Genomic DNA, 22,868 nt, shown 5'->3' on the forward strand with positions numbered 1-22,868 from the left:
TCTTTTGTAGAATAAGTCAGGTGCTTAGGACCTCCCCCAACCCCACAATGTTATCCTTAGATTCAAAAAATGTTGCACCTCTTTTACCTGCAATAGTGTAACCCATAGTTCCCCTAACTGGCAATTAGACTCTCACATTCTATGTAGGAATTTTGATCCATTTCTCCTTGCTAAACTGCTTCACCAGAATAATATTTGAGGATTTATAGCAAAAATTACTTGTTTCTGGTTCTGTCATATTATTTCTATGGGACTGTGGTCTGGCATCTGACTTGGCCATTACAAAACACTGAACTTGATCTTCATTCATTCTCCTGAAAACTTAAATTTATGTTTAGGATCATTATCCTGCTGCATGACTCATTTTCATTTCAACTGGCAATCTAGCATACGTCTGCAGAGCTTGTAGCAAAGGAGAATCCACATTTCCTTCAAAGTTGACAAGTCAGCCTCAGAAGCCCCAAAAGATGATGCCACTATATCTTTGCTTGATTCCTTCTTGTAGGACACAATAAATGTTTGGTTTCCATCAAAGAACAATACCCATGTAGGCAAAAAGTTCTACTTTTGACTGCCTGCAGTGTAATATACTCTAGACATCTGAATTGCCACCCATGTACTTTTGAGCAAACTTGAGATGAGAATCAAAGTTAATTAGCCATGTCTTTTGTCTTCATTGAAGAACAGCATTTTATCCAGTGCTTTTTATGGAATCATATTTTAGCCACAATGACAAAAAACCTCCAAGACATCCGGGAAAGGAAACATCCTTTCCTGGATGTTTTTCTGGAATTTTGAACTTTATGAATAATTTTATGATGAAAGGAGACAAAATTTGTGAGATGTATTTAGGGCATGGCTGACCTAAATCCGTCATCACTGCTTAATGTGGTACTACTGACCCTTTAATTGGATTTATTAACAAAGAAGATGGGGTGATTACATGTTTAACACTGGCTTATCAATTATTGGATAATTTGGCTTATGGGAAAAAAAGAATAATGTTACATGTTCAGACTCACTTTACATACAGTAGGACCACATGAATTTTAATCACATGAAGTAATAATAACATTAGTAATGAAGATATGAAAACATTCAAAACATTCAAAGGGGATTTTTTAAAAATAGAACCGTGCACTATTTTGTAGAAAAAAATAGTTTACACACAGGTAAGCCTTTTTCTCTCACCCTGTATACTTATGGATCATATCATTGAGCAAATTTAATGTTTAAACTAAATTGTTACATAATTGCAGTATCAGTATTATTTACACGTTACTTCACATCATATATTTTAAATTAAAAGTGTATATTTACTTATATAAGTAGACCAAAAGAAAGGCTGGATAAAAATAAAAAATAAGCAATGACTATTTGTGTGGTAGAGTTGGGAACTCTGTTGATGTGTTGATGTGAATCAAGCCATGCTAAATATTAGCTACATTTGTTTTGCTTTCAAAGATTCTGGACAGGAGGAAAATGTGCGCTGTAAAAATGGGAACATCCTAAGGAATAACTTCTCATCCTGTTTCTTTAAGGACTAAGCTTTCTTCGCATGTTTCAGGCCTCCAGGGACTGCAGTCAACCACATGAATTTCATCCCTCTTGATTCCAACAGAGTCTTGCTGTGCTTTAGTTTTGTTTAAAAGCAAAAAGAAAGCAAAAAAAAATGATTTTCAGGTTGTATACAACAGCAGCAGCAGCAGCAGCAGCAGCAGCAGCATCCTCATCATCATCATCATCATCATCATCATCCTTCCTGATAGTCACAGCTTTGCAGTTGAAAATTCAATAGTAGCATGGAAAATATCCAGCTGAAGTCATTCCTCAAGACTGAACTGCATTAATTGACTGAAGCAGAGAAGGATAGGATGCTTCAAAATCATTCATTAATAGAAGAAAACAAATGCTTACATGCATGTAGCTTGCCTGGGTGAAATATTTAGCCTTTGTCCTAAATTTCATTTTTTTGAGAGATGTCCTGTATGGCAAAGATGGCTATTGTGGCATGAAAATACTGTATATTGTTCCTTAATTACTGTATAAAGTATAATTGAGTTTGAAATATTTTGCAAAATGTAGTTCATCTCTGATCTCTTTGTAGAATAGATTGCTTTACATAATCACTTTAATTGTCATTGAGGGAATAAAAATAAATTATAGCAAATCAATTTAGAACAAGTCCCATTTCAAATTCCACATTAAACACAAAAAAACTCCTTATGATTTACTCTAATTTAAGATTGCTAATCTATCCGAAATTCAAACTACAGTTTAAACCTAAAGTTTAGGTGTTCTCCAAGATATTCTATTTAGTGAACAAAATTATGAGAGCACAGTTTTATAGGCATGAACAAGAATTGGCTCATTGGTTCTCTCAAGTTTTAACCTTGCAGGTTGTCCAGACAAGAAACACACCCAGAAGTAGTAACTCTTAACTTTATTGTGACGTTACAATAACAGAACCTTGCAGGCCTTAAAGTATATATCTCTCCCTTCTATATATCATACCCTCATCTCTTCTGGAGGCTCAGCGGCTGCTTGTCTTATCATTGTCTAGCTCCACTATTCCTCCTGTCTTCCAAGGTCATTCACATGTACCATTACAGGGTCCTTTAGCTCTTTCCACCACCATCCCTACTTCTGCTCTGTTTCACAGGGGAAGAAACGGAGTCTTGAGAAGTCCCTGTTCTTTAGGGCTACCATCTATTCTTTTCCAAAGCAAATTCTTCTCGGCATTTTTATGCAGGGTGCAGAGTGGAAAAACCTCCTGTGCTGGGCTTTCTTATTGTTTCTGCAGCCAGCAGAATGGCCAGGATACATGGCACATTAAATTCACTGTCTGACTGACTATGTCAGTAGACCTTCGAATGAGGTATATATCATTTATTCTGTAGATTAAAATTAAAGAGCTGAGAAAAATCAATGGGAAAAGGAAAATATAATAAATCTCACAGGCTTCAATTCAAAGATGCTGTTACAGGCAGACATGCAGAGAGAATAGGTTGAACCCGCTAGGACTAGGAATTCAAAAATCATGAAAGAAAAAGGATAACAATCAACCTCTCACATGTTTCCCTACATGGTGATTTTCTTCTGATTCTCTAACCTTCCTTCAGATTGGGATCAGAAGTGGTATTCAGCAGGTTCTGACCAGTTCTGGAGAACCAGTAGCGGAAATCTTGAGTAGTTTGGAGAACCAGTAAATACCATCTCTGACTGGCCTCGCCCCCATCTATTCTCTGTCTCCCGAGTCCCAGCTGATCGGGAGGAAATGGGAATTTTGCAATAACCTTCCCCTGGAGTGGGGAGGGAATGGAGATTTTACAGTATCCTTCCCCTGCCATGCCCACCAAGACACGCCCACAGAACCGGCAGTAAAAAAAATTTGAATCCCACCACTGATTGGGATATTTTCCTACTTTTCCTACCTTTGAGGAGCCAATCTGAAAAGAGGTGGCCTTCTTTCCTGGGATGAAGACCCAAAGACCAAAAGAAAGCTGTATCTTCTTTAAAAAAAAAAGCTCACCTGAACAACTGACATTTTCTGGGTCTTGATTGATCACTCAGTGTTTGAATTTCCCAGGCTTTGCTGGTTTCTTCCCAGAAAGAAGATTTTCTTCCCAGATTTCCGGAATCTCCCCCCCCCCCCAACCTCCAAATGGATAACTCTTAGCTTTGATTGATAACTGTTTTTCCTTTAATCTTCAAGATTTTTCTCTTTCCTCCCAAAGAAACGGTACAGAAGACTGAGAAAAACAAGCAAAGTCACTGCTAAGAATAGGAGTGGGAATGGAACAAATACATTATATAAAATTATATGAAATTAACAGCCTACATCAGAAAAAGAAAGGTTCTAGAAAATTAGAGTGCTTGAATACTTGCTAGGATATTGATTACTGCGAAAAATACCAGATAAGAAAAGGGCAAGCAAAAATAGGAAATTCAGTTTGTTTTTCCTTTTTATAGGATGCATTATGAGCTTCTTACTAATACAGTACAATACTGCTAGAATATAATTAGAGGTGATATTGAATATGTATTGTACAAAGGATTGTCAAGCAACAATAACACACAAGTATATACCCTGCTCATTGTAATGTCTGTTATTTTCATTCACAGAGCAACATTTCCTTTAAATTCAGTTTCTGCCACTTTGCAATTTTGCTGCCCAAAGCAACTGTCTTTAAAAGTAATGGCTTGTTTATTACTTGTGCCCTAAGCTGAAGAACTCACTACAAATTAGCAAAATACATGTGAGCATAGACAGAGCTCCAGCAATTTATGCCTGAACTGTCCTGTCAAATCTCACAAATTGAGAGGTAATTATAAATTAGTATCCAGTATCCAAGAAGGTGATATATAGCATAGAAAAAAAAGATACCATGGTAGTACCATGTTAGAGAGCCATAGTGGTGATGTGGTTAGAATGCAGAATTTCAGGCTAATAAATACTGCCAGCCACCAGTAGTTTGATTCTTGCCGACTCAAGTTTGATTCAGACTTCCATCCTTCCGAGGTCAGTAAAATGAGAAGCCGGATTGTTGGGGGCAAAATGCTGACTGTGTATAGCCCTCAGAAAGGGTTATAAAGCACTATGAAGTGGCATATAAGTCTCAGTTCTATTGCTATTGCTAGTACAACTGCACTGTCAAATAAGCAAATTAAAATCCAAGTGAAGGGAAGAATTAGTTTGGAAACGCTGCTCCGCTCATCCACCCTGAAGCCACACACACATTTGTTCGCAATGAATCTTTATTTGATCAAGAAGCCTCTGAATCAGACTGGCAGTTTAGGCACTACTAAGTTCTGTTCTGATTCAGATGATCTCAGAGCCCCATAAAATTCTGGACAATTACTCGCATCAGCTGTTCTGAACAAATGCTAAGCAACCATTTATTAATTAATTTATTTTAAAAAGAGATGCAACTCACACTATTTTTTCAACTCAGGAGAAATATGGTACGAATGCTTTGTGCAAAGAGAAACTGTGTTCAGTAGTTGAAGAACGAGTAGGAGCTGTCAATGATCCCAGAATAAGCTATGTTGCAAAACACAGATCTGCCAAGAGCTCCTGCTTATGAACAGTTGAAAGCAGAATACATTAAAAAAAAAACTTTAATCCCAGCAGCTATTTTTTGCCAGACTGGAAAATAAACATATTGTCAAATGTGCTCTTCGCAACTTCTCTGAATATTATTATTTCATTTAAAAAATAGCAATAGCCCCTTTTTCACAAAACGTTTTCCCCAAGGAATGATGCTAACAAAAAAAAAGCTAAAATGTGCTTAAATTTTCTACATTTCAATCAAATATTGACTGTTCTTTGATGACTGCTCTGCCATTTCATGAGATCATTTTTGTTTTGGGGAGCCTCAGAAGCACTATTAAATAGAAGCATTAAGTACTTAAATCAAGAGGGAACGTAAGGATAGCATTCATTCATTACACATATTCAGCAATTCTTCCATCCTAGTAGCTACTTTACTTTAAATATTCGTTAAGTTGAACTGCAATCGTGAAGGTGAGAAATTTGTGCAAGTACATTTTTGTTCATCGTTTCCTGAGATTTGAAGACTTCTCCTGCCACTTTCATATTTATTTGCCTGAAGATCATCCATCAGTGAATGGCTTTTGTTCAAATCTCTACTGCCTTTATGTCCCTATACTGAGTGGACACATGAGAGTTGGGAAAAACCCATTCTCCAAAGTACCTGAGGACAAGACAAAAAGCAATGGGTGGAAAGTTGTCAGAGAGAGTTCCAATCTGGAACTAAGGGATTTCTGTATGAGTTTCTCTGAGGAGAAACCTCCCGATAGTAGAACAATTAATCAATTGAACAGCTTGCCTCCTGGAGTTATGGTATTCCATTGCTGGTGGTTTTCTATAGAAATTCTACAGCCTGACTAGGTGGCTCAGTGGCTAAGACACTGAACTTGTCGATCAGAAAGGTCGGCAGTTTGGCAGTTCGATTTCCTAGTACAGGTCTCCTGCGTGAGCAGGGGGTTAGACTAGATGATCTCCAAGGTCCCTTCCAACTCTGTTACTGTTACTGCATAGACTGGACAACCATTTGTCCAAAATGAATAACGACCCCTGCCAAAGGACGAGAAAACCTTCAAGCCCTACAATTCTATGATTCTATGTACAGTGTTGTACAACATATTAAATTTTGTAGAGTGCTCCAGATTTTATGGAAGTCTTGGTGTAGAAATGTATCCAGCATGTATCTCAGAATACTGATTTTGGGATTCATATTACACATTTTGCTTAGAGGTTTTTTGTCTTTCAGCTTCTGTAAATCATAAGAACAAACAGGTGAGAAAAAGCATCACCATATCTAGTGAAAGGCAGATAGGTTGTCAGCACAAAAACATAGAGAAGCTGCAATAAGGTCATCTTTAGTCTCCAAAGAAACAATGGAAATAGAGGTAATATTTTATAATGAGAGAATATTGATTCAGGGGTAGATGTACTTTGAAAACTCTCTTAAATATTAGTAGAATGTGGACATGAATGTTTTTAAAGTGACTGTGCTCATATTATTTTACTGTTGTTGCCAATTTATGAACAGTGCTTTCTGTAGTTATATTAAATGTATTGGAGATATTGTAAAATAACCAAATTGCAATAAATTAAACTGTATACTTCTTTTCAGGATTTACACTCTGCTTACAGAACAACCAGGAGGACCAAAGTGGTAGATAAATTGCTGAAATCAAATAAATCAACAACATAAAGTCCAGTTATCCTAAAAATTTAAAAAAACCAGTAATATAAAAGATTTCAAAAACTTGCCTACATTACAAACTTGTGATTATGATAATTTAAGTTTGTAAAGTGGGTGCATGCTGAATTTAACATTATAACTAAAGAGATTCTCAGCACTATCAAGCAGACTTCAGTTTACAAGGTTCTTTGAAGTGAATCACTGGAACTGTGATTTCTTAACCACCAATATGTAATATTAAAATATAGGTGTGGCAATGCACTGGACAGGTTCCAGCTCTAGCTTCTGTTTTACACATTAAACCTCTAGTGATTTGGTTGCCTTTTGCCATCTCAGTCATTCATAAACAAGTATAGAAATCTGGACATGACTTAGGATATGCAAAGAGAACAGTAGCAAAGGATTATTGATGTTAACACGATCATCTTTATAAAAACATTTAGAAATCCCAAACCATCTAGAAAGTCAACTTCAGCCCAGTTCAGTTGAAAGAGAATTATATCATCTGTTCTAGAGGATTACATTACAAATGTACACATTTAAAATTTAAAATATGTTAGAATATGAAATTGTATCTGTATAATTAAAAAATCTTATAGTGTAGCTTGTAAAAAGCAGCCCAATGTCCGAATCCATGGGAGAGCTCACCAACGTTAAGGCATATTTTTTCCTATCCACATTTCAAAATAAGCAATGATATTTTAAAGTGGGGGGTGGGGGAAGCAAGGATTTGAGGAAATTATTTGATGTGGAAGGAAGTCATATATAGAGAGGGGGGGGGCTTTTTAGACTCTGAAATTGTGTTTTCATATTTAGATGGCAAGTGCAAAATATTCCATAGGGAAAACAGATTATTTTTTGGTACATATCCATCTTATTTTAGGCTGTATCACTTTTTGAATGTTAAATAAACTGTCCCAGAAAATGGAGCAGCTATCACTGAATTATTACAAACGACAAAAAGGTAATAATATGTCCTATGTTCAAGAGTTGATAAGACATTTGAAATACATACATACATACAGTGAGCCTAATATTTGAAATATGAAAACAATTATGTTTGTGATCTTAGGCATGCTAGTTTTAAGGTATTGAAAAAAATAACAGGTTAATTTTATATTTCTTTGGAAGGAGCTAAAACGCCAAAATTAAGAATTAAAGAAATCACTCCAGGTTTTTTTTTGTAAGTTGCTGAAAATCAAATTATCAAATCCTTGGATTTTGAAAAATGGAGACCAATTTAACCTTTGTTTTTATGAAAGAAAACTCTTAATTCTACATAAGGTTAAAGAATTTGTTTTTAATCACAGACAAAAACATTATGATTACAAAATGGATGGTTAAATTTAAAACCACCATACATACAATTCTAGTTGGGAATTTTTTGCCCACCATCATCACTGCCACCACTGCTGGCAGACTGGTAGCTCAAACTATGTCCATACTTGCTCATGTGACTGAACAGTGAATTCCTGAAGTATGAGTGATGCTGCACAGTTTGGGTCAGTGAGACAGGTTGAATTCCCATAGCAAACCACATCATTTTCTCCCCATGACTTCTAGGACACTACATCAGGAATCCCAACAAGTCTGCAGCTTTCTGTCCAGAGTCTTTTCTGCAACTCATCATCATACGAGACATCAGCAGATTTTGTCCTTTTTTCGTTGTAAAGGTAGCATCCGCCAACTCTTTCCAGTTCTGGTGAAACTGCTGCATAGGTTGATGTAGATGCACCTTCTTCTGGTGTCTGTGGATTGGTGAAATTAAACACAATTAAATATTGAAAACATAAAGAATGTAAAAAAATTAAGATGAAAGCAAGAACTTTTTTTACATTTTCAGCATGTGTAATTAAGAATTATTCTAATTTCTATGCCATTACCTAGCAGTTGAGAAAGAAAATAAATCAGAAGAATGATACTGACCACACCACTTATTTCTAAAGAAGTGAGTTAAAAAAGAAAAGAAGAAACCATAACAGACAATAAGAATCTCAAATATATGATGCCACATGAAGTGGCATGACTGAAAAAGTTACAAGATTACAGGGGCCATTCAAAAACAAGGATAAAAAATTCTGATATCATTAATAAATTCCTTTATTTGGGATGCTTTTCTATTTATTAGAAAAACTTACAATAACAGCAGGATCTTAAAAACTTATTTTCAGGTATGATTCTACAGATGTTTTGAAAATCTAAACCCTTTCCAAATGTCAGCCTCCGCTTTTTGCTTAAATATGCAAGTGGGAAATGATTAGAGGTCACTGCATATCTGAAGATATATTGAAAAGACAGACCTCTTTACTACAATGGATTTGGTCCAAGATTTTTCAATCTCTATGCAGCAACATTATACACTACTGCAAATCATCCCTTCTTCAGAAACAGAATTAATGCATTTCTGAAAGCAAGCAATGATACTGCAGTCTCTAGTGTAATTAGTTCTTTTACCAAGATGACAAGTTCTGTAATCAGCCATAAACAGATGAAAGTGTAAGTTATATGTATAATGCATTTTGTTTAGTTAAAACACACAAGCCAGATATCATGAAAACAAGAGTGTCAGCAAATTGTGGCATTTAATCCAGAACAGCAAGGTAAAATCAAAGGATTTAATTTAGAATTATCACCAAACTAGTATGTGTCAGAAGAAAAATAAAATCAGAAGCAATGTTTTTTTTTAAATTGGTGTGATATTGCTTCACATTAAAAATTATTAAAATATTTCTAGCTTTTTTTAAAATTAGGCATTTAAACTTTTTTCTTTGTGTATCTATTATTACACTTCTAACTGATGCCAATGGGTTGTCATAATAATTAGACCAAAGCAGGAGTTTTAATTTGCTGACACTGAGAATGTAATGGAAATTTATTCTACAGAGTTTACTGAAACTTATAACCATCTGAAACAGTAAGCAAAAACAAAGTTGACTTTTTAAAAATGAAAACAACAAAAAAATCATTTTGTTGTACATTTAGAACTTGTAAATTAAAAGACAGAAGTGGAAAAATAAAATTATAGTCTTCAAAAAGCAGTTGTAATAATGAATTTAGCAACACGTTTTAGCACCAAAATAATTCAGATATACTTTCTCAAAGACTTTGGGGGGAATTTTACACAAAAATCTGCTTCTTCCATTCTATCTTGATCTCCACATATGACATTTTAAGCAGGCATTTGGCTACTGATGTTAACTTAAGTGATATGTTTTCTAAACTCAGCAAGAGCACAATTTTGACACATTTTATAGGTCAATCTGAACAATGGACCTGAAAGAACTCCATGTCCCCTACCTATTCTCACAGAGCAATAGATGCCTCATGAACAGACAATTCTTTTACCCACCAATATTCTTTCTCTGAATATAGTTTATCCTGTTGTTTCCACCCAATCAAATCCACATCCTAACTAGTAGTCCCATGTTTCATGTTTATTTAATAAAACTGTAGAGAGCCCTGGAGATGGCTTTGAAGAAAATAAGCAGAAGCTGTTATGCAAGCATAACAAAAGGAAACAACAAGAAACAAACCCTGGAAAAGGACACAGCATTAGCAAGAGGCTTAGGTTGATTCTTCTCTGACTCAATGGAGTATAAGAGAGAGAGGGGAACACACAAAAAATGCAAGGTTCTATTCAATATTACCCAGTTCAATAGAATATAATTATTGTGTTTCTGTGGAGTTGGTTTCTTAATGTGACCTATCTTAGAGTTGGTAAAAACAGAGACCTGAAGCACTCTGACAAATTTCCTTTCCACAATGGATAGGAACAGCTTCAGATAAAACTGAATATTGTATATTGTATAGCAATTCCTAATAAAGATGTTTACCTAAGGCTACATGATGCTTCTCAGGAGTGAGCTCACATAGCAAGCAAATAAAGGCAGAACTTGGTAAAGAAATCATGAGAACCCAAAACAAGAATCAATGACTAGAGAGTAATTCATTGTGAGGGATTATTGTTTCTTCAAATTTAGATGAAAACATTATCTCTTGAATAATTGAAAGTTGTATGTTCTGAAAGAGACTGGTTGACAGTGGGATTGCTTCTTACTGAACAAGCCAAGGCTGTAGAAATTTTTAGAGGAATATAAGGCAAATAGTTTTCAAAGTGGAAAATAGAGGAAACCCTTGGATTCAACCCATGAATCTTTGCCAATATGATAAATAGTTCAGGATGATGGAAGCTATAGCCCTAAGAACCAGGAGCAAAAAATCCTATTATCAAAGTCCTATGCAAATTAGTTCCCACCCCCACATATCTACCATAATCGTCAGCCAATATCAGTTCTGGTTGTAATTGGGGGTTACAATTCCATTTTTTTAATGTTCACTGAAATGAATTCTTTACACAAATATTTGCAGATTAAATATTGCATAGACTTTTTCCAAAGATGTTTTTCTTGAAATTAGAGTACATCTTGATTCATTTCTTTAAAATAATGAAATCTTTTTCTTCTTTTTTGAGGAGTGTTTGCTCCATTTATATTCCACGTTAGGCATTTAAAATCCATTTTATGTCAAAACTTTAACCTGGTGTAATGGCCTCTTCATCAGCTTCTTGTAGTTCTGTAGAGTCTAGATTGCCATGGCCCTTTATCACTTCCATTTGCATATCTTCCACTTTCTCTTTAAAATGTTCTAGAAATTATGTTGCTTTTTTGGATTGAATTCAGTATAAACATCTGTTGTTTAAAAGAGAAGATCATTCCTTCTAATTTATCCCATTAAAATGTTATCTTTATCTGTTTAAGCTTGTCAATCAAAAAGAAGTGCTCTTTTTGTTTGTGCAGAATTCTAATCTGAATATTTTTAAGTACAATCATATCTGTGTTATTAATTTCTGTCTAGCAGTGAAATGCTGTGGCAAAATTTGTTACCTGTTCTTTCTGACAGTGTATAAGAATACCCCTTGGTAAATTTCTTAGTTTGGCAAATTGTTTATTGATTCTATAGACTTTGTCAATTTCTGCCTTCATGACATCTTGATCCCATTCCAAAAAAAAAAAAAAAGATTGAGCAAAATTTTATCCAGTATTGTCTTCTGGATCTTTTGGAACTGTTCAGGAAGAGTTCTTTTTCTCTCAATTCCAATAATACCACCTTGCTTAAGTCCTTTTCCTTCTCTCCATTTATTTATTTTTAATTTTTAATTTTTTTCACTTTGTCATTAATTTGTTTCTTCAGTAAGATGTTCTATATATTCAGTCTTTTCTGATTTTTTATTTCATTCTCATGAAATTTCTTCCCTCAAATGCAATCACCTAACTTTTCACAGGATTGACAGATTTAGATGCCTGTTTTCCCACTTCTTCAAACATTTGTTCTAATATGTCTGGAGGAATTATTTTGTCTGTTAGTTACTCTAACAAACCATTACTTCCTTTTTTTACAGCTTTCTGGTGGTCAGCATTTTTTAAATTTATATTCCAAAAGTAAAACTAAGTCAATTGCAAATATAAAGGTAAAAAGCAGGCCTCTCTCCCTCTTTCTCTCCTTCTCTTTCTCTATCCACCTCTCTTTCTCTCTTTCTTCCTCCTTTTCCAGAAATGCAGAACAACAGATTGAACTAAAGCCTTAAGAGTTTAGACACTTAAGGCTTTAGTCCAATCTGTTTTTCTGCATTTCAGATGACCTAATCCATCTCATATTGTACTTATCTCATTACTTTGTAATTTTCAATAATTATTTTTCCCCATTTGTGGTCAAATTATCAAAATTAAGTCTGTTTATTTCAATTCCAAGTACTGCCAAAACACTTTCGTTAAAATATTTATCTTTCAGATTTATACCATCCCTTTTGTCCATTTACAACTTTCTTAATAAAATCTTGATTAAGCTCTTTGATACCAAATTAAAGCCTTTTAAACATATTGTTTTCCTCTTTGCTTTACTTTTTTTGTATTCCAGAAGGAAAACTCACTCACTAAAGTTTTCTGCTGTTTTTCAAAGACCTCTTTACAACTATAAATTGATTGTAGCCTGAAGTTATTTGGAAAGTGAGGATTGGTCAAACTTAGTATCCTTTAACATACTACACATTGTGAATCTTTTCCTCCCTTGAGCCTCAGCTGCTTCACTCACAAGAAGACTGCATAATTTCCATCCCGTATTCTCCTCACATGGAATAGTACTGATCTATCTAGACGTATTTAGTCTATCACAGATCCTCATGTGGAAGCCCAAATTCTGGGGTCTTTTCCAGTTCTTGGAGATGAAAGGGGCGAATAAATGGTAGAAGAATAACCATTATCATGAATAACAGGAATGAATGAATAAAGGTTGCCTCTTTCAAGCCCCAGATTTAAAATCAAGGTATTTGGCATAAATGACAGGGAAAAGCAGGAGTCAGGAACCTGTGGTCCAGTAAATTGAATACTTTCTATTCACTGACTATATTTCAGAAATATTATGGCTATTGTGCCAATCTGGTAGGAAGATACAAATTGCAAGATCTCAAAAAAATGGGCTTATCTAAATTATAGTATAATTTGCACTATGTCTGCCTTTTTGCTTGTCTCACTTTTGCAATGTAGTAAGCCAAATGTATATCAGCTCTGGTTCTGCTTCCATCTAGAGCTGTTCAGAAAGTGCTGGGAATCCAGAATAGATGTATTCATGCTAATAAAATTATGTTGCATCTTGAAAATGATTTGGTTGCTTCAGGTGAGCGACAACAATATGCTCCAAATATAATATATATTAGCTACTATCTTGCCATGGTATGCCATTTTGCCATACAGTACATATGATTAAAGTTAAACACTGAAGACCCAATGTTTGGTGCTTACAAATGTCACATTTAAAGACTGAAGTCAACAGAAAATGAAAAAAAAAAAAAACCTGCTTTCCCACTTCTTCAAGCACATATTTACCTCCTATTTATTTTCCAAGTTGGCACACATAACAATAGTACTTTTATGACAATGCTATTAATGAAGAGAGATGCAGCGGCTAGAGGAACATGGTGGCTCAGTGGCTAAGATGCTGAGCTTGTTGATCAAAAGACTGGCAGTTCAGCAGTTCGACTCCCTAGTGCCACATAAAAGGGTGAGCTCCCATTACTTGTCCCAGCTTCTGCCAACCTAGCATTTCGAAAGCATGTAAAAATGCAAGTAGAAAAATAGGAACCACCTTTGGTGGGAAGGTAACAGTATTCCCTGCACCTTTGGTGTTTAGTCATGCCAGCCACATGACCACGGAGACGTCTTCGGACAGTGCTGGCTCTTCGGCTTTGAAACGGAGTTGAGCACTACCCCCTAGAGTCAGGAACAACTAGCACATATGTGCGAGGGGAACCTTTAGCTTTACCTTAATAATTAAGATTTTTTAAATCTTTGGTGGATTTTTGCTCAGCTTCCCATATAGAAAAAATGTATGGCTGAAAATAGTTGGCATGATATACAGACTGTAAGTGTGTAGCTTAAAAGCTTATAAAGTCTGTATCTCAGCTGCTTGTATTCACTGTCTACATATTGCCCACATTATTCTGGTATTTTGCAAAATTCAAATAGATTCAGGAAATCTTATATCTGTCTTTATTAAACTTCACTGGTTATTTTATTAGCATCGTATTAGTAATGAAATTAAGCAGAGTTTCAAACAGTGTCAAGCTTGCCCTGGCACAGCAATGCTGATGGACGGATGAAAAGCAAATAAAATAAAAATTCAATTACAGGTGCCTGAATTGTCAGGCACACAAAAAGCAACTTTAAAAATATGAACTTATAATGTAACATATTGATTAGTTTTTCTAGATTTTTATGTCAGTTGGGGACAGTTAATTCTTCCTATACTTACCATTTTTAATCCAGCCCATATATAATATCTTAAACATATTTTAGTAAAATACTCACTACCGTTTCCCCAAAAATAAGGCAGAATCTTATTTTCTTTTGACCCCCAAAATAAGTGCTTGGCCTCAAAAATAATTTTTGAGGTGCAGGAGATGGCAAGCATGGTCACCTCATGGCTGCTGCTGTGTTGCAATATTTTCAGACAGGGCTTATTTTTGAGGGAGGGGTTATTTTAGCGCATGCGCTCAAAAGCCCAATTGGGCTTATTATTCGGGGAGGTCTTATTTTCAGGGAAACAGGGTAGCATTAAAATTATGTGTAAATCTTGATTGGGAAGCAGAAGAGAGAAAGATTAATATCTCCATGTTTTCTTACTACTTTTTCACCTTAAATATTTTCCCACTCCTGAAAATTGCTTTTCTCAGAAAAAAAGAAAAAAAAAACCTCCACAACTTTGGAATAATGCTCCATGAAATTTAATATATGTGCAACTTGGCCCAGAAATCAGTAAAAATGCTGGCAGCCTCTCGTTTATTGCTACTCCAGGCTTGTAAGGGGAAAAGTTGTATTCTCAAAACTAAAACCAAAATAAATGCTTAACTAAAGACTTAGACCAATAAATTTACAAAAAGCCTAAAAGCATCCGGTGTTAAACTATATAATACTGTGCCCAACAATCTGCAACCACCAAACATTTTGGCTGAAACCTAGAATACTTGTATTTGCTGCAGAACTAATAAATAATGCGGAACTGTTTCCTCCTCCTTTCCATCTCTAGTGGAGAGTTAAAACTCATACTAAAAAGGTAACACAGCAGGCTATAAAGTACTGCATATTAAAAATGTATTTCAGTTATCTCTTAAAATGAAGGCCTTTGAAGGAAGGGCCTGCAACATAATCTTCTGGGAAGGAGGATAAAATTAATTGGGTTTGCATTGCAGTGCAAAAATATACTTCTCATAAACTGAAGAGCAGTTAAGGGTTTACCATTGACTTCCAGATTTTGTGATGCAGCCTGAAACTCAAAATGCATATACAGATCAGGGTAAAATGAGAAAAGCATATTTAAAACAGCATATATGCTATGGAAAGGCTTGAGATTTCCAACCTCTTATTTGGCCCGGAGCATTTTCTGATGTTCTGTCCAGCCCACACATAGCACAAGCTGTGACTGGTGGCTTCCCCTGCTAGTTTCCTTTTCGAATCTGGGCTAAGAAATTAAGCATTTTTCTTTTCTGGATGGAGCAGGATATATGGTGCCCACTTATTGATGTGCTGGTAAATGTTTAAGAAACTGGCTCTACTGTCTCCACTGCTGCCAATGTGTTGCACCCCTAGTTCCAAAGCAGCTGATTGGTGCCATAGGAGTCATGGCTTAGCTCTGCTCTCAATTGACTCCCTGAAAATTTAACAATTAGCTCTCATGAGCATACATACATATATATGCACATACACACACATACACACACACACACACACACAGAATATATAATTGGTATGGAGAATTTTGCAAAATGTAGTGCAACAGGTAAAACAGTCAGCATTGCTTTTGTTAGCAAAAGTCAGAAAACATCGCTTTTGTAATAGCAGAAAGAGATGGGTTGAAGTTGCTTTCCTGGTGTGTTGGCAGTGAGTAGAGGATGTAGTTGTTCATCACAACCATGAAAGTCAGTTGTCTGTATTCACACTGGGGCAACCTGGTTGTGTAGATCAGTTGTATGATTTCATTGCACATTAGAATCAAGTTAAGGATAGGAGATCTCTTGTGCTTTTATTCACTTCCTGAAGAAAAATATATTCAGCAAGGCAAAGTCAGCAAGCTGAAAGGGGAATAGAGGAAAACATGGCTGACATCAAGCAAATAGTATTTGACTTGGACCTATGGAACAAGTCAGCCAAATAATCACGTCGCTGTTACATTGCTTTCACTGCTATTCCCAACTCACTGCCCAGGAGTGCCTCATATAGAAAGATGAGTTTTGACATAATGGATGATAGTAATGGATGAGAGATGTAAGAACATCTGTTTTCAAGTACACCATGGCATTGGTTTGTATTTTTTGCACACATCCTCCTGAGCTACTCAGTCTTACCTGGCACTTAATTTTCCCATCAGCAGTTCCTTGAAACTGTTATTCTGAATTCTGCTATTACTGAGAAATCAGTCTAATGGAATCACCACAAAAACTAAGAAATTTCTCATTATTACAACCATAGTTGCAATTCAATTCAATTCAATTTCAATTTTATTAATTGATGAAGAGTCTGATGCAAATGATTTTGATCCAGTGTTAGTTAATCTTTTTGATCAGATCCATGTTGCATTCATATACTATATGTATTTATGTTTACACATCGCTCCTTTGCACTTTTCAGTCTTTTAATTCATTAATAGTAGTTTCTTCATGATTCAGGTTAGCTTTCACCAGATATAAAGTTAAATGGAATCTCCCTGTCACTGCTATATGAAATCATTGAAAATATCTGAAATTTACTTTTAGAATAATTATCTACTTCTTGAGTCGATGGATGATATTAAATAATAGACCTGTTCTTAATTCATCTCTTCAATTATTTTAACCCAGATGCTCTTTACAGAATTGCTATAATCACTCATTTGGATATCAGTGCAGAAGTGAGTATTTTCAACAGCTGCTCTGCATTTCTGTGGCTTCTATTCTTTTTCAAAGAATTGCATTGTTCAATAGCTAGATGTAATGAGTCATTCCTCCGGGTATCCATAACTCCTATTAAATCACATCTCCTTTCCACTACAAGGTGTTCAAGCTGATTTTGTTTATTTCTCAAAGTCTGAGGATTACTGTAAAGACAATAAATGACCCAAAAGGCACAATATAAGAAGAACAAAGATGAGACCAACAGTTGAAAAATATAATATAAAATTCAATAGAATACAGTGCACAGGTCATAACTCTTCTGGTTCAACACTACCATAATTTTGAATGGTCATTAAATGAACAATTGTTAAGTGAGGACTACCTGTAACAATAATTTATCCGAAGACAAGATCAATTTGTGCCCTTGAGTTAATTTTATATTTAATTCATTGGGTTAATTTAGTAAGAGTTCAGTACAAATCTTAAGAGCTATCTGTTCCTTTCCAAGCCAACTGGTTGGAAAGAATGACAAGAATAGAAAGAAGATCATGGAAAAAGAGACTGTCAAAGAAAGAGAGACTAAGTGTCACTCATAAATATTTGTTACTGATGTCATCCTCTACTGACTTTAGCATCATTTGCAATGTTATCACTGATAGAAAAACGGCTGCATGTTCTGATTTACAATATGGTGATAGGATACACTGGGAGATAAGAAACAGCATGACAGAAAGAGCAATCATGCATCTAAGAAGTGTTGGCAGTATGAGCAGCAAATCTCCAGCATTTTTGACAGAATCTTTCCCAATTCTACCTATAACCTCTTCTACACACACCAAACATATTAGGATATGTAGACATATTAGGATATGTCTCTAATAAAAGTGTGATTAGAATTGCATTAAAGTGAAGAAAAATACTTGAGAGCCAGCTATGAAGTAGTCTTGACCGTCTTCTGAATGAGAACAAAATGCATGTGAGAGTATTTGCAGGAAATGGCCAGAAGAAATGAAATAAAATGAAAATGCAGAAGGCCTAGAAGTCTGGTTATCTATATTGTGAATATATGTGATGGGTAAGTCAAAGGAATACTAAAAACCAACTAAAGTAATCCTATGTATATAGACAGGTGCTGAACTTCATCCTCATCAATATCTACTTCACTATTATGAAAGAAGCCAATTATATATTTTTTCATCCAACAGAAGACCCCCTCAGAGGTGGTATTCAGCAGGTTCTGACCAGTTCTGGAGAACCGGTAGCGGAAATGTTGAGTAGTTCAGAGAACCGGTAAATACCACCTCTCACTGGCCTCACCCCCATCTATTCTCTGCTTCCTGAGTCCCAGCTGATCGGGACGGGATGGGGATTTTTCAGTATCCTTCCCCTGCAGTGGGGAGGGAATGGAGATTTTACAGTATCCTTCTCTTGCCACACCCAATAAGCCACGCCCACAGAACTGGTAGTAAAAAAATTTGAATCCCACCATTGAGACATCTGCTATAACATCTACCTTTACTATCCTTTTTATGTTCCACTGCAAGGCACAATAAAGTTTTTAAGAAAGCTGAGATAGAATTAGTAGACTAAACCACAGAGTTGGAAATACATTTTTAAAATAACTAATATCCTTAATGAATGAATTAATTTTTTTAACCCTTAACATCTTAAACTGTGTTCATTAAGAGGATTGCAGTCATTAGTAAAATTTGCAAAAGCCTTAGATCTGGAACACAGATGGAGAAGAAAGAAAAGTTAATTTTTATTCAAACAAAACATCTCACGTCACTCTGCGTGATAAATTACTTTAATTATTTTCATTTTGCTAAACCTATGTTCCTGTAATTTTAAGCAGATAATAAATTGTCCATTGTTTTAAACAATTTATACAGCTTTGAGAACAAAGAGTAACAAGGAAACAAATATTTAAAATGGGATGTGAATGATATATTTCTGCAACACTTTTGAAATACACAGCGCTGCAGGCTAATAATTGGGCTGTTTTCTAACTTTAATTTTGTAGTTAATTAAATAAGCTGAATGTATTTATTTCAATGTCAGGGTATTTTTACATTGTTCTAATGGATTATTTGAGCTTAATCAAAACAGAAATATCAGGCTGTTATAAAAATTGGAACAAACATATTTTGGTTTGCAAGACATATTCAAGCAGAAAGTGGCTCATGGCAGTGTAGTCTGGAAAGTAATTTTGTAAATTAATTACCACACACATTTTCCTGGGCTTTTTAACTTGACAGCAATATAACTTTTTCATTTTTTAAATTTGCTATTTGAGGGGCATAAAGGCTCAGTGGTTAAAGATGCTGAGCAGGGTTCAAGGCAACGGGGTGAGCTCCCAATATTTGCCCCAGCATCTGCCAACTTAGCAGTCTGAAATCATGCAAATGCGAATAAATAGGTACAACTACAGTGAGAAGGTAACAGCGTTCGGTACACTTTGGCGAATAGTCATGTTGGCCACATGACCATAGAAGTGTCTTCAAACAACGTTGGCTGAGAAACGAAGATGAGCAACGGCCCCTAGAGTCGGACACAACTGGACAGGAGAAACATTTACATTTACTTTTTAGCTTATTTGGTTTTAGTTATACCTGTATCTATTTTACTGGTCTGCAGCTGAAATAAAACTTTTCTTCCTCAAAATTAGGAGTTACACTTAATAGTCTAAATCAGCAATTCTCAATATGGGTCATACACTTTCTTCCCCATGACACGATGCCATAGTTCTAGGGGGTTCTGAATGAAGCACCCAATCTTAACTTCCAAAGGCATGGTCAATTTGTTATATTCCTCACATCTGTGATAATTTTAGCACTATTAAATTAATAAACAGTGGAAATCATGTATTTATAGTACCTTTTCCCCAGCTAACTATGGAGGTAGTTAGTATAAATATAGCTCAGAATGGGGCCATGAGTAAATAAAGGTTGAGAACCATTAGTCTACATGACCTCTTCCAACTGTAAGGTTTTAATAGCTCATGTATACAAAATTCCAGACAAAGAATCAACATATATTATAAAGATTTCTTATTTATGGAATAATCCCCAATTTGGAGGTTCCATTTCCATTTCAGTTTAGAGGTCTAACATTTCCTTATTGGGGGCAATATCGGGGCAATATGCTGACTCTGTAAACCGCTTAGAGAAGGCTGTAAAGCACTGTGAAGCAGTATTTAAGTCTTATTGCTATTGCTATATTCTGTGCTACTGGTTTTACACTTACCCAAATGAAACAAGTAAATGCTCTGATTGTCATTTGATCTTAAGAAATAAACATTTGAGAGAACAAAATATATAGAAATGAAGAGACAGAGGGTAAGCCCAACATACAGTATGTACTTTGAATTTTAAAAAGTTCATGCACAACAATTAAGAATGAATTAATTTCAAAGTATTTGAATAAAGTATGATGTAAATTTACTGAAACAATTAGTTTGAATTGGAATTTATTTTACCTGTAAACAGATAAATAAATAGATTAGAAAAATAATACATTTTTAAAAAAATTAGTGGGCTTAATCCTATTAATGGTGCTGACTACCAACTTTACAAAATTACAATAGGTATGACAAAATTAGCTATTATTAAATGTAAAAGAATACAGACTAGCTGATTTTAAGTATCTAATATTAAATTATTCTTTATATATTTGATATGTAATTTTCAGCAAATTAAAAAAAACTACACTCCATCTGTATAAAAATTCAATCTAGTGCAATTGGCAAGGTTCCATTCACTTTTCCAGACTTCTAATGTCATCAAAATAAAGACCTCTAATATTTGTCTATAAAATATACTTTAAACCTGATGCAGTTCCCTTAATTGTCCTTGTCTCTCACTCAAATCCCTATCTTTTTAAAAATAATAAATTATCTATAATAAAACATAATCAGCATTATCGCTATCAGTCAATTGCAAAAGGCAGCTTAAAACAGCTTACATCCTGTGACAATACTTTTAATACTATCAAATAATAAAAGCTGCCTATCTCAGGTCAATGGGAAGACTCAATAGGTGAATAACAATGCAAATCCAGTCTATATATCTATATATCTATATATCTATATATATATATGCGATGGCACGTTCATTGAACTGAAAATTTGGAATATATATTCATATATATTTTAACATGTTAAGAAAATCATATGTAAATTATTCCTAACTATGATGAATGCCAAAAAGAGAATATTGAAGAGCACAACAGACAACTGTGGTGAATTAGATCAAAATATTTAGTTCAAGGAGATGTCAAGAAAAAATCCCCAAGGACAACTGCAGCCTTTCATTTGTATTCTCCAGCAATTGATACCACTGTTCCACCACATGTGGCATTTCTGTCAATTCACGACTGGAATTACACCTGTGTTCTCATAAAGTCATAAATTTTCAGCAATTCAGCTAATTCATTTCTGGCTTAGCTCCAGCACAGAGGAAATGCTGCAAACATTACATTGCAGCATTAATGAAGGAGCCACAAGCCAAATAATTTCCCACTGGAGAGACGAGTGTCCTGTTTTCCATGCCCTGGCTCCTCAGCTATCCCTCATCATTTTTGAAGTTAAGTCACTACAGCAATTCATAAATCTTGCCTTCTAAAGAACATCAAGATGAATTTGGTCTTCTGAAATAGGCTGTTCTCTGAACTCCTTTGATATATTAAATCTGTTGAAGGGCAGACAAAAAAGATTGGAAGCTCCATGTTTTTCTCTTCTAAAACTAAAGGCAGCATGGTTGATTCGTACACAAAAATAGCCATGCAGAAGTTGGGATTATCTACTTTCTGCACCAAACCTCCTCAAAGCAAGCAAGCAAGCAAGCAAAACTTGGGCTAGAGCTGTTGTTCTGGAACTTAACAAGGACAAAGCCAGACAATATGTAAGCAAACCAATAAACTGTATACAAATAGTGGAGATTTTGCTTCTGATTGGGTAGATCTGAGGAACAGAAATAAGAAATCCAAAGAGTTCCCTACTATCCCTTTATAGAGGATTCCTCGAGAACTGGATGAGCAAGCCCTGGAAGTTTGCTTAGCCAGTGCCTCCATTTCACAAAAATAAATTTAAGTTAGTGGTCTACTCTATCATAACTCTCTCACAATCCATTCTTTGTCTCTTGTCAAATAAGCCAAAATATACTAGCAACACTTCCTAGTAAATACTGAATGTGCAGACCAGGCATGTATTATCAATCCCTGCTTGGAGGAAGGTAGAGATATTGCCCTGCTTGAAATTTGCTCCACTGGGTTTCACATTCTGCACCCCACATGACTTTGTCACTGGATGGGGGAGCGGGGCAGTGGCCAGGGTCCTTCTCACAAAATGATGGCATTTGCTGCCCGGCATGATCCCTTCCTGACTTCCTGAAGCTTATATCAGATGCTATGGAATCTGAGGGAAGACTCTGGAAATATTTGTAACTTTAAGTTACTCAGCAGAAGCAAACCATCAATGATTTTCAATATTTTCCAAATTTAACTCTAATTCACTGCACAAGCTAAGGGTTGCAAAACAGCATCTGCACTCATTGTAGAAAACATAATTTCACTGATAGAATCTGTTAAACACATACTGTATGTGAAATATTTTAGTTGTAAACTACCCAATGTTGCTTTGCAGAGTGAGGAAGGGGATGTAAGTCAATCAATCAATACTGGAAAAATTCTTGTGGGATTATTAAGTGATGGATCCACAG

General features: G+C 35.2%; 1 protein-coding gene across 1 annotated transcript in view; it reads right to left on the reverse strand.

Annotated features, from left to right (window-relative positions):
* Window positions 1–8,000: 8,000 nt before the first annotated feature.
* Window positions 8,001–22,868, reverse strand: part of DHRSX (dehydrogenase/reductase X-linked) — a 123,238-nt gene continuing 108,370 nt past the window's right edge. The window contains exon 7 of the mRNA XM_081946595.1: window positions 8,001–8,482. Coding sequence (XP_081802721.1) covers window positions 8,294–8,482 — 189 coding nt within the window. The 3' untranslated portion in view covers window positions 8,001–8,293. The remainder of the gene's footprint in view (window positions 8,483–22,868) is intronic.

Source organism: Natrix helvetica (genome assembly GCF_964273705.1).
Source record: "Natrix helvetica genome assembly, chromosome: 3".
Lineage (NCBI taxonomy): Eukaryota > Metazoa > Chordata > Lepidosauria > Squamata > Natricidae > Natrix > Natrix helvetica.